The sequence below is a fragment of the Chlamydotis macqueenii genome, chromosome 7 (assembly GCF_036417535.1).
Source record: "Chlamydotis macqueenii isolate bChlMac1 chromosome 7, bChlMac1.mat, whole genome shotgun sequence".
Classification (NCBI taxonomy): domain Eukaryota; kingdom Metazoa; phylum Chordata; class Aves; order Otidiformes; family Otididae; genus Chlamydotis; species Chlamydotis macqueenii.
In genome coordinates, this window is record NC_141562.1 from 8,206,943 (window position 1) to 8,220,700 (window position 13,758).

At 41.2% G+C, this 13,758-nt stretch overlaps 1 protein-coding gene across 2 annotated transcripts in view; it reads right to left on the minus strand.

Annotated features, from left to right (window-relative positions):
• The window catches only part of LDB3 (LIM domain binding 3), a 128,470-nt gene extending 114,935 nt beyond the window's left edge, over positions 1-13,535 (minus strand). The window contains exons 1-2 of one of the 2 annotated variants that reach the window (XM_086752172.1): positions 13,301-13,535; positions 6,807-6,929 (exon numbers count right to left, since the gene is read on the minus strand). In XM_086752172.1, coding sequence (XP_086608298.1) covers positions 6,807-6,899 — 93 coding nt within the window. In that variant the 5' untranslated portion in view covers positions 6,900-6,929; positions 13,301-13,535. Of the gene's footprint in view, positions 1-6,806; positions 6,930-7,031; positions 7,052-13,300 lie in introns of those variants that run through there. The other variant, XM_010117127.2, reaches the window with a different exon arrangement.
• Positions 13,536-13,758: the final 223 nt, after the last annotated feature.

A 13,758-nucleotide genomic window follows, 5' to 3' on the forward strand; every position in this document is an offset into this window, starting at 1 on the left:
AAATATATGATATCATGTAAATTATGGGTCAACATAATTTGACTGAACAGCACACTTGTTGACATCCTCATCTTCACTCTGTACTGGCAAGAATGACATTCTTTATGAAGTGCCATTTATTAAGTAACATAACATACTTATATCAAATTAAGATTTAAGAATTCAGATAATTGTAACAAAAAGCCTATTCTGAGATTTTGCTCTCAGGTAACCTTTTTATTAAAGCTTTAATTACACTAGTACAGAAGAAACAGCCTTTAAAATGCTGTATATAACCCATCTTTCTGTAATCAGCACTATTAATTTCAAAGCATACCAAACTGATATTGCCAGACAATGTTTTAAAATAATTTATTTCCACAAGACTTGCAAGTATTGATTTTTACCATGTTCAGCAAAAGTTTCCCTCCTTTCTCTCCTCTTCTCATGATCTTTCAATGGAGATTAATAACTTACCTGCGCATTGAGCATTCGGCTATTCCTGCAATAAAATCCAGTGAAAAAAGAAGAGCAGTATCCCATGTTATATCGAACACTATTTAACGCTATATTACGCATTAAAATGGTGTAATTTCAGGTACCTACGCGCAGAAGCTTCTTAGTTACACACAAATAAACTGGAAGAGGGTAGGTTTAGATTAGACATAATCACAGTAATTCTTTACTGTGAGGAAGGTGAGGCACTGGAACAGGTTGCCCAGAGAAGCTGTGGAAGTGTTCTGGAAGTGTTCCACTTCTGGAAGTGTTCTGGAAGCTGCTGGATGCAGCTTTGAGCAACCTGATCTAATGGAAGGTGTCCCTGCCCAAGGCAAGGGAGTTGGAACTAGATGATCTTTAAAGGTCCCTTCCGACCCAAACCATTCTATGATTTTACGATTCTCTGAAATTAACTACATCAAATTGTGTTCTCAGCTAGCTCCAGTCCACAATGAATGCTAGATTAGGTGAAAACCATTGCATTTTTTTTACACTGTTTTGATACTTTCACAGTGCTACTAAAGGTTTGCAAGTTTTTTTTAAAATACTTACATTTCAGAGTTATAAAAGAACATAGGCTTTACACTACTAATTAGACAACAAGAGTGAAAAGATGGGAACTTTTGTTGCTGGTATAAAAAGTTAATGCTAACATATTTGCAGAGCTAATCTCCCTCTTTGTGCTCCACTGGCTGGACAACAATTTGCAATGAGGTAGTCAGAATGGAGCTAATGACAAGGTTATCTGCTGTGTTATGAAGACAGCAATTTACAGACTTACATCAGACACTAATAAAAAGTTCCACCTGAAAAAAGCTTATTGTCCATTCTAAATATAAACCACTAACAGTTCAGCAGCTTTAAATTCATCATTTACTGGTTACCTCCTGGTGTGTTTACTAATTCTAAAGGATCTACAAAATTATTAGCTTCAATAACAATTAAGTAAATCTGAGGACTTCCTGAAGTACTACATGAGCTATATTCTCAAGTAAACACACTTTAGGTCAAAAGCCGAGCAATTTGCCAGACCGGATCTGGTTGAAGATGTCCCTGCTCCTTGCAGGGGGGTTGGACTAGGTGACCTTTAAAGGTCCCTTCCAACCCAAACTGTTCTATGATTCTTTGAATCTATGATTATTCCTATCGATCTGGCCTACACTCTACAGGGCTAAATGTTTTCTCCTACAACTCAAAACATGGATAGAACTGAGAAATAGAACCTTAAATAGAGCTGTGCATGATGTTTGCGCAGATACCTGCAGAGTACATAATACTCCATATACATGCCTAGAATTCAGCAGTGAGCTTAGTATTCAGTGATTACTTTAATCACACAAACAGATAAGAGGGGATGCCTTACAGTTCCATGAACAAACTTGATTTAAAAGAGAAATCATTTGACCAAGAGCTGTAGTTAGCTCCATATCCTTCCTGACAGTCATTACATTAAATGGCTCACTCCCAGTTGACTTGGTGTCATTTGAGTTTTGGGGAAAAAAGGAAACATCTCTACCAAATAGCAGTTAAAAAGGAACACTTTTAGAGGACGTGAGAATCAGCTGTTAGTTTTGTAGAATGTTATAAATACTAGTCTATGGCTTTCAATATTGTGAAGGACTCCACATTTGGAGATTAAACAAAACCGCTTGAAGTTGCAGTTGTAGCTGTAGGACAACTAGTCAGCAGTTTGATTCACCAGAGATGGATGCTTAACAGGTGATGTGGAATCAGCATTTCAAGGGAACTTGTTAAATTTCTTCAGTTCAGTCAATACAGGTACACTTTACTCTTCTGATTACAATTTCTGTGCAGCCCCACATGGCCATCAAATGACAGTTGGAGAACGTATAGTGCTTGACCCAGATAATCTGAGGTTTCCCTACCTTCAAGAATAGAAGAAAAAAAAAGCCAAGTGGGACTCCTTTTGCCCATCACTTGCCTGTTGTAAGGCACTGATACCTCATATGCAGTAAGGCCAACAGGAACTGTTGGCTTTCCCTCCACCCCAAACAGCTGTTTCAGGCTACTTTTATCAGCATAAGTATACAAATAAGCTATTTTTTTTTCCTATTGGTGTTTGCAAGTTCCCCTCACTGCACTTACGTCACCACCAGATTTCAACTTCTTCCTCACTTAACAGAATAAAGCCAAAATAGTTCTCTAACAGTTTTGTTTAGACACAGTTTCCTTCAGCCTCAGGATCTGGCTTTTGAATTGGAACACAGAAAACATGAAAAAACCTGTTCTATTAGGAAACACAAAACTGTATGGATAATCACAGAGTGAATATACCAGTCATGAGTTACCACACTGTTCTGCATAATATTTGTGCTCTCTTAGATGACGATAATTTTTGCACACCTTTCAGCTCACTGCATCACCTGCAAACCAGTCTGTCTCACTAGAAAAGCTTGCTGTTCAGCAATAATCATTCACAAGTATATGAGGAGGCTCTGCTATTGCGCCCATCCATGTACAATTGTACCATCTCAGGTAACACGGCAACACAGCACTTAGATAATTAACTATGTCTAAAAGCCTTCTTACAGAGGATTAGGTCTATAAAACTAATGAATTCTGCTTGCTTCCAGACAGTTCATGCAAGCAGTAGGAGAAAATAACCTGCTTTGCTGCCCAGGTCAATTTGGAAAGACCACATTTATGCACACGATCACACCACTGGTGACAACTCTTAGCATTGCCAACAACCTGAAAGTTCATTACAGCCGGACTGACAGATGCTCATATTTACTAAAAGACTGTCAATACTGTTTTCTTACCTCTGCTACAGAATTTGTTCTAGAGGGTAGGATGGTCTGCAGGGTGGGGACTGGAAAAATATTTCTTTTAAATCTCCAAAGATTATTTTCTAATGCCATTGTTAAAGGACTGTGAAAGCTGCAGAGTGACCTTAACTCTTCTCCACTTGTTTTTGTCTCCTCTTTTCCTGTACCCACCCCCCTAGGTTAGTCAGGAAATTATTTTTAGATAAAGAACAGATAAGCAGAACAATCAAATTCAGGGGAACGCTTCTTCACCTGTCACCCAGCTGACTGCCTGTGACTTCTGTGTCTTATGCTGTTGACTATTCAGCAGTGAGCTGAATAGTGAACCTATCTGAAGGAAAGAAAATGTAGTGTCCCAGACAGTATTTCAAAGAGCCCTTTAAAACTGAACTGTTGTGCCAAACACCTCTGAGAAATTCCCTTCCTTGCCTACTGTTTTAAGAGCATTTTCCTCAACAGAAGCATCAGCAATGCCACAATCTTGTATTGTGATTTCATCAGCAGGCTTCAAAGACCTTCAGGTTTTCTTCCCTGCTTCTCAGGTCAGGAAGTGTAAGCTGAGTGGGAACTGTATGGGGCTGGCTGACAGAGTGCAGATCAAGAGACAGCTAAGCCACAGCTCTAGTTTCTAAGTCCAGGGTGCCCACTTTATGTCTAGGTGTGGACTAGCTTCATACTGGCACAATACTAGCTTCCCCTTTCAGGAAGGTCCTTGGAAACATGCAGGCATAACACTACAGACAGGATGAACAATTCTGGTGTCATAGACTTGCCATCTTTCTCAGAAGTACAGAAGCAACTCTCTCACTGCATTACATAAGTACACAGAGCCTCCCTGAAAAAGGATTAATCTTTTTGTTCTCTGTGGCCTACCCACAGACAGCCTCATTGCTTAGGGGCAGTTAGAGTATAATAAGCATGCCCGTGTGTAAACCCAATCTGCCTGTAAAGAGGGATACTATGCGTACATAGTCAAAAGGGCCATGGCGTATCTGGTATTGAAAGCAATTATAAGACCCTTTAAGTTGAAATGTTGGGGGTTTAGGACTCATCTTGCACGTAAAAGGTCTAATCCCATCTCAGGGCAGCTGTGGATCAAATGTAGTCCATAAATAAGTGTACAACATCCACTGGCAACACTTAGAGCTCTGTGCCCTTCACAAGGGGACTTTCCACACCATTATCTCCCCTTCCTCCCACTCTCCAAGAATATCTTGAGAATATAAGTACAGCTTTCCTTTTCCCTGATGGTAAGATTGCAATTATGGCTGAATTCACAGCTCACCTCACTTATGACTGCAAATCGCTGACTAAGGGGAATATCTGATCTGTTTGGAGATATATTTATGTGAGAGATGCTAAGGAAAAAATAGACTTTAATAATATTATCATCAAAAGCCACATATTACACTGTGTTCCAATTAAAAAAAAAAAAAATTACAACCAGCAGAGATTCCTACTCCAACTCTGCCTGAAAGAGGCTACATTCATTTCTGCATGCCTGTTTTCCCCACCTAAGGCAGGCTATAAAATCCAATTCCATCCCAAAGCAATGCTCCCAGCTAAAAATTGGACTTCATTAGGGAAGAGTTCAAAACATTTAACAGTGCTTCCTGACACTTCTACTGTTGGAAATGCAGCCAGCTGTGTGAAGAGGTAATTCCTCCACACCTCTGGGAATCCAGCCATTGCAGTTTCACTCCCGTTCATCATATGCTCTCAAAAGCCTCATGAGAATCACGTAGCCTTTGGGCACAGTGAGTATACTTAAAGAGATTATAACCTGAGACAATGGGTTCTTTGGGAAACATTTCATTTCTGCTTGTGTCATATATAGTGCAAGTGCCCCAGCCTCAGCCCTTGACTTACAACTTCTAGGCACGACTGAATCACCAAAAAAAAAAATCAACACCATATGTGCAGGCTGCAAAGTGTCATGAAAATGCCTACAGAAATATGTTGTCACCTCTCTGTACTTACCTTGGGTGGGATAAGGAAAGAAATACCAAAACTATTTACTATAGCAAAATTAGTATAAGTTTCTTAAGTGAGTTTATTTTTGTGAGCAGGGTTTTTTGTTGTTGTTGTTGTTTGTGGTTTTTTTTTGTTCTAGTAACACTGCATCCTTTGCAATTACGATGCTGCTTCTGCAGAACAGGTTATGAAAAGGTCTTCTCATCATTATGGGACTTAGTATTAGGGAAAATACAGCTCTGTCTACAGAGAAAGGAATATTGTGCACAAAAATAAGAGAGATCAAACAAGACAGAGCTTTGCAGTAGGAATATGAAATATGGTAGTTAAGATTTCAGAAGCTCAGTGATTACTTTGAATCATGATTGTTGCAGGGATATCAATTTGGTACCCACAACTTAGCAGATTATATTATTTCATTATGAAAAAAATAGTTTTCAAAGTAGTGTAGGTGTCTTTTTTTTTCTGCAGTAGAGCAGACCTTCTGTTTGCATTCTATTTGTTTTCTGATTAAATCATTCTGGTATTCCTTTTAAACACTTACGTAAGTAACCTCTCCTGCCATTGCAGTGCAAAACAAGCCTTCTGCGGGTGATTTGTGGAAGAACTAATATGTCTCTAAAAAGATCTGAACACTCTGGAACAGATTTGAGACTATCAAAAAGAAAAAAGGAAAAAAAAAAAGACAAAAGGAGCTGCAAGAAGTAGCAGAAAGCAGAGTTCCCAAATGAGAAATTACACAGAACTATCCAGTTTGATAAGTGTTTCCCTCACCTACCCTTCTCTGACAGATTTCCCAAAAAACATCCAATGTTAATATTTTTTAAGAAACTGAGATAATTCAGGTAATAAAAGCTCTCCGCTGCAACACCTCAAAATACTGCTCTTAGGGAGAAGAAAAAAAAAAAAAAAAAAAAGAGGATTAGGAAATAAATGGACTAATCTGTAAGTGACAGATACACCAGGTAATTAATTATTAAATCATATGCTGTTTGTCAGCTGCAAATGGAAGTCTTCTGCATAATTTAAGACTGCATTTTAAGCGCTATTGAGTCTTCTGCTTGACCTGTCTAATTTTTGTCCAATTATTGCTCCCATCCAAAAGAGGGAATATATATCCCTATCTTTGTTCAGTTTGAACACCTAAAATTCATGTATTTACAACCAGTTACATGTTCATTTTCTAGAAATATAATTTTATATTCCCATTCATAGTTGTTCTACTCCCTTCCCTCCAAATAGACAGCACCAGTGAGGCCCCTATCATCAGAAAAAGAGACAAAGCTGTACAAAACAGAACTGGAAGCTTATTTAAAAGAGATAGTATCATCATTCTTAAAAAAAATACTAACCCAAACTGTCTTCCTGAGGCATCATCAATGACACATTGTGCCTTGAACAGGTATATTTAAAGTCCACATTATATTCTCTTTATTCCGACATAGCTGCAAAGATCTATTTTGCCAGGCCAAGTCAGAGTGTACATGTGATTAGTTTACTGCTATTTCCCAACCTAAACAAGCTCAATGAAGTTTTGGTTGTGTTTTGGTTTTTTTTCTCACTTACTCTGGAGATGGTCAAGGGCATGTTGAAGTCCTTGCCTCCTTGCAGTCGGAAACCCCATGGTCCAGGTCCGTTCAGAGTCACGCTGTAAGCCATTTCCTACCTCTTTCACAAGGCAGCAAGGCACTGCAGAACAGAAGGATGGGGCAGACAGAGAAAGCGTTGAAAAAACAGAATGAGAAAAGGGCAGACTTTTATACAACGAAAGCAATTATCTTTCTGCCTTGCCTGCTCAGTCGTGCTCTGGTATCACCTAAGAATAGATGCGAGCTATAATGCAGATGCTGATATCCCAGCTGAGTAGGGCCCATAAAAGGTTTGTAATCAGACACCTACTATGCAAAGACTTCATGACTCAGAGGTCTAATATAGCCCCCAGGGAAGGGGACAGACCTTCCTAGGCTTCTCAAGCCCCTTTTCATGCTCAGCTACTTTATGGGCAAAACACATTTTGTAATAAAACAAACAAAATCTCATGCTAAAATCTCAAACACCCAAACATCTTTACTAACCTGTTAACAACTGCATAGGCATTTGTAACTTCTGCTTCAGAACATATGTTTACTGCACCCTGATACCTAGTGTACTACAAACAAGTACTTTTTATACAGATCTTTCCATATGTAGCAGGAAAGGCACCAAAAAAGAGTGTTTACCTTCTTTTGCATTGTTTTGTTAAAGTGAAAAAAAGTATCTAATACATATATTTATCATCACAAAAAAACCCTACAACTTCACGTTTGGCTCTTGGTTGCACAGCTCTTGGCTGCACAGTCCTTGCTTTCTCAGGGGAAAATGAAAATTTATTCTCTTTGAATGCAGAAAGAGGTATTATGTTTTTTTTTTTTTCTAAACAGCATTTAATTTCCGTGGCAAAAGCATAGTTTCACTACACACCTGTCTTGCTATTTTAATAGAAGTCTTCTCAAGGCATGACACTTAAGCAGAAGGCTAAGAATACAAATAGCTAGCTAACTGCTTCCTTATTTCATTCCTTGATTTTTCATCTTTTATATTCCAGCTGTGTTAGGTGCTCCATAAAACTTTATAACCCCTGTTCAGTGACACTGGATAGCATTTCGGCCGTAGATTGGGCATAGCTGAAATACAGGGAAGAGGGAAGGGGAGAAACTGTTGGCAGAACTACAAATATAAATAAAAAGCTTCTTCTCTCAGGATAAAGCTAAAAATGTTAAATAACACTCAACTCTTTCAAGTCATTAGTATGTGCATGGCCTCCAGAACCACTCTACTGTATCTCAGCAGCATCCCTGCATTTACAAACAAATTCCCATCACGTTAAGGGGGGAAAAAAAGCATGACTTCTACTCTGATAATGAAAAAGACAACCAAAACCACATAATGCACTAGAGTGAGGTAGCTCAGACTGAACCTTGAAAACAGGTCACTCTGCCCATATACCTACCTTAAGACGTGACAGAAAAATTGATGGTGAAACGGCAGACAGCAAAAACTACCAGGGCCTCAGTCTTTATCTGAGGAGATGATCAATAATTTTTCAAAACCATGAGGCAATATAAGTATTTGTTTAGTATTCACAGTGGCAGAAAAGCCATTCGTACAAGGGAATAATTAAGCTCTGCAAAGACACTAGACTAAACCACATAACTGTATATTTTAGTTAGAGGTCTAAAGTAAACCGCAGCAATTCACATGGATTTGAGTGAAATTTGCACTAAGTCACTAGAACTGGCCCAAACCAAAACCAAAGCAAATAGCAAGACACAGCTTGAAAAGAAAACTGATTTCTGATGTCTTACAAATAGCTCTAGAGCCTATTTACACTAATAGCATTTGTAACCTGCCCTAAATGAGTCCAGAACCAGTGATGTCTGGATTATGACCTTGAGCGGAGACAAAATGGACTTGTTGCATGTCAAATGGCAGAGTTTTCAGTTTATCCAGTAGGTCTCTTTCTAAACACTCCTACTGGATTTATTTACTTTTTTAAAGGTCACATGCACATACAAAAGATTGAAGGTAAATTCTCATTGCACTATTCCTCTTCTTTTCCTAGGAATTCACTGCTGTTTTTCAGTGCGTCTTCTTGGGTCCATTTCCAGGGTTCAGGTGCATGGAATAAAAACAGGATTAAGATGAACATAGCAAGTCATTGCTTCACTAGTAAAGACAGTATCACAGAAAAAAAGTATTAGAAGAGAGGTTACATTTTTATGGACTGTGAATTCTGTGCATGTTACCTTAGAATAAAACTGCACAGCACACTGAACAGAGCTAACATTAAGAAACAGAGATGGTGTTTAATCAAACACTATGTGCTTCTATCCTGCTTTCACATGCGTAGCATGCCACCTGCTTATCAGTTTAGGACATCTGAAAGGGCCTGTGACATCCTTCAGGCTGGGTGGTGGGCTAGGAAACTGAAGTGCTAATCTCATGAGGGGGACTGTCATTTGAATGAAATATTAAACTGAAGTCACTTGTTTCTACTCCTTTGGTTTCTGTCTGTGGCCCTATGAACATTCAGCATAGCTTGGCACTTTTAGAAAGAAAGTCTGAGGAATATGCTAGTGTCCTGGCCAACATTCCCCTTCAACACAACAGGGCCACAGCTCTTTCATGTGCCTCCAGGTGTACTCTGGAGTAAAAATATTGCATAGTTCTCTTTCTCCAGGCCTAAGTCCTTTCCCTCCTGCATTTGTTTCTGCTCTGCCTGCCCGGAGAAAGCTCTGTGCCTAATAATGAAGTGCAAACAGTAAAGCTACAGCTACTCACAGCTTCATTTGTTGGGGACATTCTTAGTACAGGTGTCACTTGTCTTCCAGACTTTTAATACAAGCAGCCTCTATGTAAGCATGCTGCTGATCTCCCAGATGACTATTTCAAGCTGCCCTGTTTTCAAAGGTGAGAGACACGGGTGTTCTCACTGTGTCAAACACGCGGAGCAAACCCAGGAACTGGACTGGTGCAGCAGGTACTGTGCCATCATGGCTACCAGCACAAACCTCAGCAAAACATTCTGGGAACCTTGAGGATGAAACAAGCTATGTGTACATAATAGACAATCCCCTTGTTATCAGAAGCTTGGGATGTTTAGATTAGATTTTAGTTGCTTTACGTAACTGCCTGTTAGACTGTTCCAAAAACCATTTTTTGTTTGCTCAGATAACAGTATTTTGTTTCTCTTGGTGTGCCTTTTCCCTTACATTCTCCAGCTATGTCAAAATCTATGACTTATAGTTCCCTCCCTTCAAACAGAAGCTATGCTGAGTCAAATGAGGTCACTGGTGCAAGGAATGACATTTAAAGAAAAACACATATTCCAGGAGCAATATGACATTTTCTCTACAAGTATAATCGAAACAGATAATTGTGCAGAGCTCATCAGGTCCTCCCAGACTGTCCCCAGCTGACTGATGGGAACAGTTGTGAGGAAGCTGGATGGGGACCAGGCTCTGCAGGCTCTACAGCAGAAGAGAGTGCTGCCACCTCCAGCAAATGCCTCAGAGCCTGAGCAGAGCCATCCTTCCACCGCTACGTCAGAGACATTACACCAGCGGAAACAATTCACATATGCTAGGAGATCATTGTGTATTACAGTGAACCGACTTCAGGAAAGCTACAACTGCATGCTTGGGAGTGCATAGCCATGAAGTGAATGAAATAAAAACCACTAGTGTCAATGCTAAATTAAGGTGGAAGGAAACAAGTAATGGAAAGTCCAATTGTTCGAGTTGCTACTACTTCATTAAGCTGGCCACATTACTCATTGGTTATATTTTAGCTGCAGTGGTAGATTTGCTCATAGAAGAGCTTTGAATTACTGTTACTGCAGCAACAAGGCTGTCTCATTTGTATCATTAAGCACTTCAGAAGCAGATTGCTTGAGAGTTTGACTTCCATCTGCAATAGACTATGCATCTTTGGCATATAAAAGACACATGCGAGGTCATAGTTTCAACAACCTTTTATGTTTTTCTTCAAGCAAGTGAAAGACTTGCCCTGTAGATGAATAAATTATCATTTCTTCTTTGATAAAAAGATCTTCAACAAGATATTCCTTAAAAAAAAAAAAATCAGACAAAAATATTGCTTGCCTTTGTTTCAGTCTCCCTCACCTGAGGGAGTGGCAGTACTCAGCTGTACAACAAACATGTCCTTTTTGTCCCATGGATTCCCACACTGTCCCCAGTAAGATGATCTACACTCTTTCAGAAGAGTGGAAAGGTGAGGAGAATGGACCAGGAGCATGTGAAGAAATTACTCACCTAGACGCACGCATGAAGAAAACCCAAGCTTTGAACTGGGTGTCTGATATATGCAATCCTAGAGTTTTCTAAAATTTTGAATTAACCCAACGTTAATCATATTCCATGTGGAATAATGAGGAAACAACAGCTATATTTGGGGAGTAATCTTCACTGCAATCCACAGGACAAACCAGCACATATTTACTATATATTGGCTAACGAGCACTGGAGAATTTGAAACTGACACGTTAGAGATGTAAAAGCTTTTTAGCTCTGAATTCCTACCTTGCCAGTATGAAATTCAATATAAAAATTACCTAGAGCAAAGACTTCTCCCACAAGGTCAATACTGTCTCCAAAGCAAGACTACTCTACAATGCAAAAGAGCTCATTGCCATCTCCTTTCCTTCACTGCTAAGCTCTGAACTAAGTTGAGCTAATCCTACTCACACTTCCATGTATAGCTTTGTTTCACCCATTTAATCAAAATCCTTCAGTTCTCACAGAACCTTGTATTTCTGAGTTCCTCTCAGTCCCTTTATCAAGTTGTCTTAAGTTCTGTATTTTGATCTTTCTTAAGAAGCTAAATTTTCTGTCACTCCTGGCTTCACCAAATTCTGCTTTGTCGATACCTTTCTAGTAAGGTGGTTTGTGGGTCCCAACAAAATATACGATTCCTGGGGAGATATGCTAGGACAATATAATGACGGAATATTATCTCGCTTCTCTGTAATAGAATGCCTTCAGAAATGCAGCTCAAACTGTGTTCCATTTGGCTGTTTGCTGCTGCCAGGATTACCTTACCGATTAATCAAATTTACTGCTTACCCTCACCTCGAGATCCTTCTTCATGACTACTTTCACCATTACAGAAAAATGCCACTTCAGACTTTTTTCCTGTCTAGGTGGCCTTTTTTTGTTTTATTGCCATAACCTCTTTTCTCTACCACAAAAGACTAGGTATACACCACAGTGTAGTCAGACGTGATCCTTCAAAGATTTGAGGATGTTTAGTAACTATGTTAAACTGGAAACCATACAACTGAGACAGGCTACCCAGTGAAGAGGAAAAGATCTGTGTCCAGACTGTTTACAAAGACTTTTTTTTCCCCATATTACAAAAAGACTTAAGTGTATGTTACTAAGTTCTCACCTTACCAGCATTTCAGTACTTTTTTTTTTTAAAGGCACCCAAGACAGCATGTAATACTTCACACTTGTATGGCTCCTACCTTGCCAAGATATCAAATTTCTTTTTTTAAGGTAAAGAACACCTAAACATCTGCTGTTGTTGTTACCATCTTCTTTTTAAATATGTAGCCACAGTGCTTAGGTTACCAGCTTTAGGTCACAAAATGAGTCAACAGCAGCAAGTGGATTAAAATGCAGGGCTCAGTTTCTAATACAGGTACTTGGACCAGAAAAAGAAGGACGCAAAAGGTGTTGCCATTCTGTTTTTATCATTTTTCCTCAACTCTGGGCTGAAACTAGGAAAGTCACTCTGTGACTACTGTAACTTGTGCCTTGCTGCAGGGGATCCTAATTGACTGTTTTGGCTTACAGGAGAAAACAGCAAAAGAAAAAAACTCAAATCAACCCAAACACACACATACAAATGGCCAGAGAGGCTATGTGCTATTGTCAGCTCCCCACAGACCAGGGACTGAGCTGTGACACTGATGTCACAGGACCTCTATGGTGTTGGCTTGCCGCCAGAGAGCCTGAGTTTGGCACAGTACAATGAACATACAACAGGGCTTAGAAGCGGGATCCTGTGCCGGCAGTGTAACTTCTCCATTGCGGAGATTCCTCAAGGATCACTACACCACGCTGATGTAGCAATGTGCCCCTACGCATATGCACAACGATGCAAGATTTAATCTTTAAATGGAGCAAACTCCCAAAAATCTGATTTGAGGCAAATGACTCGTTTCTGCTGTCCCAGTAAAAGCCTTACTGGGTAACATTTTCCCCTAGAGAAACTCTTTAAACCTGCGGGGAGACTTTTTAAAGACAGCCAGCGGCTCCCACCCTACAGTCGTCGTTTGTCAGCCGCCTTTTGCGTTTTCCTGCCCGTTCGGCTCTCCGCCGACCTCTCAACAGGAGGGCGCTTGGCGCCGGCTCTCTCCGGGCAGACGCGGACCGTTGGAGGCTGCGGGACCCGGGCGGCCCCTGCCGCTATCGGCCCGGCTCTGGGTGATGGCGCTCGTCCCCTGGCTCTGGCGCCGGCGCCGCTCCTTCCCTCAGCGCCGCGGCGCGACCCACCTTGCCCACTTGCAGTATCTCGAGTAGTGCAACCGGTAACTCTAGGCCGACCGGGAGCCCACCGCTTGACCGTGCGGCGCCGCAGCCGCCGTGGGTGTCGGCGGGCGTGGGACGGCCGCTCCGCCGCGGCCAAACCCCCGAACGGACCGGCGGGCGGAGGTCCCCGCCCCCGCAGGAGCCGCAGCTGCCCTCAGCGGGCGGCGCTTGCGGTCACAGGCACCCGTGGACATTCCCGCTCCGGGCCGCCGCAGCCAGAGGGCGGCTGAGGGAAGCAGGAGACACCGCCCTCTCCCGAGGCGAGGGAAAGGTCACGGTGGCCAAGGTGGAGGTTTTAAAGACCCCGCAGCCCTTCCGGCCGCCTCCACCGGGCGTGGGCGTGGCGTGCCCGGGGCGACGGTGTCCACCGGGCGCCGCGCTGAGGGGGAGGTCGCCCGTTAGCGGAGCGAGCGGCTTCCCCG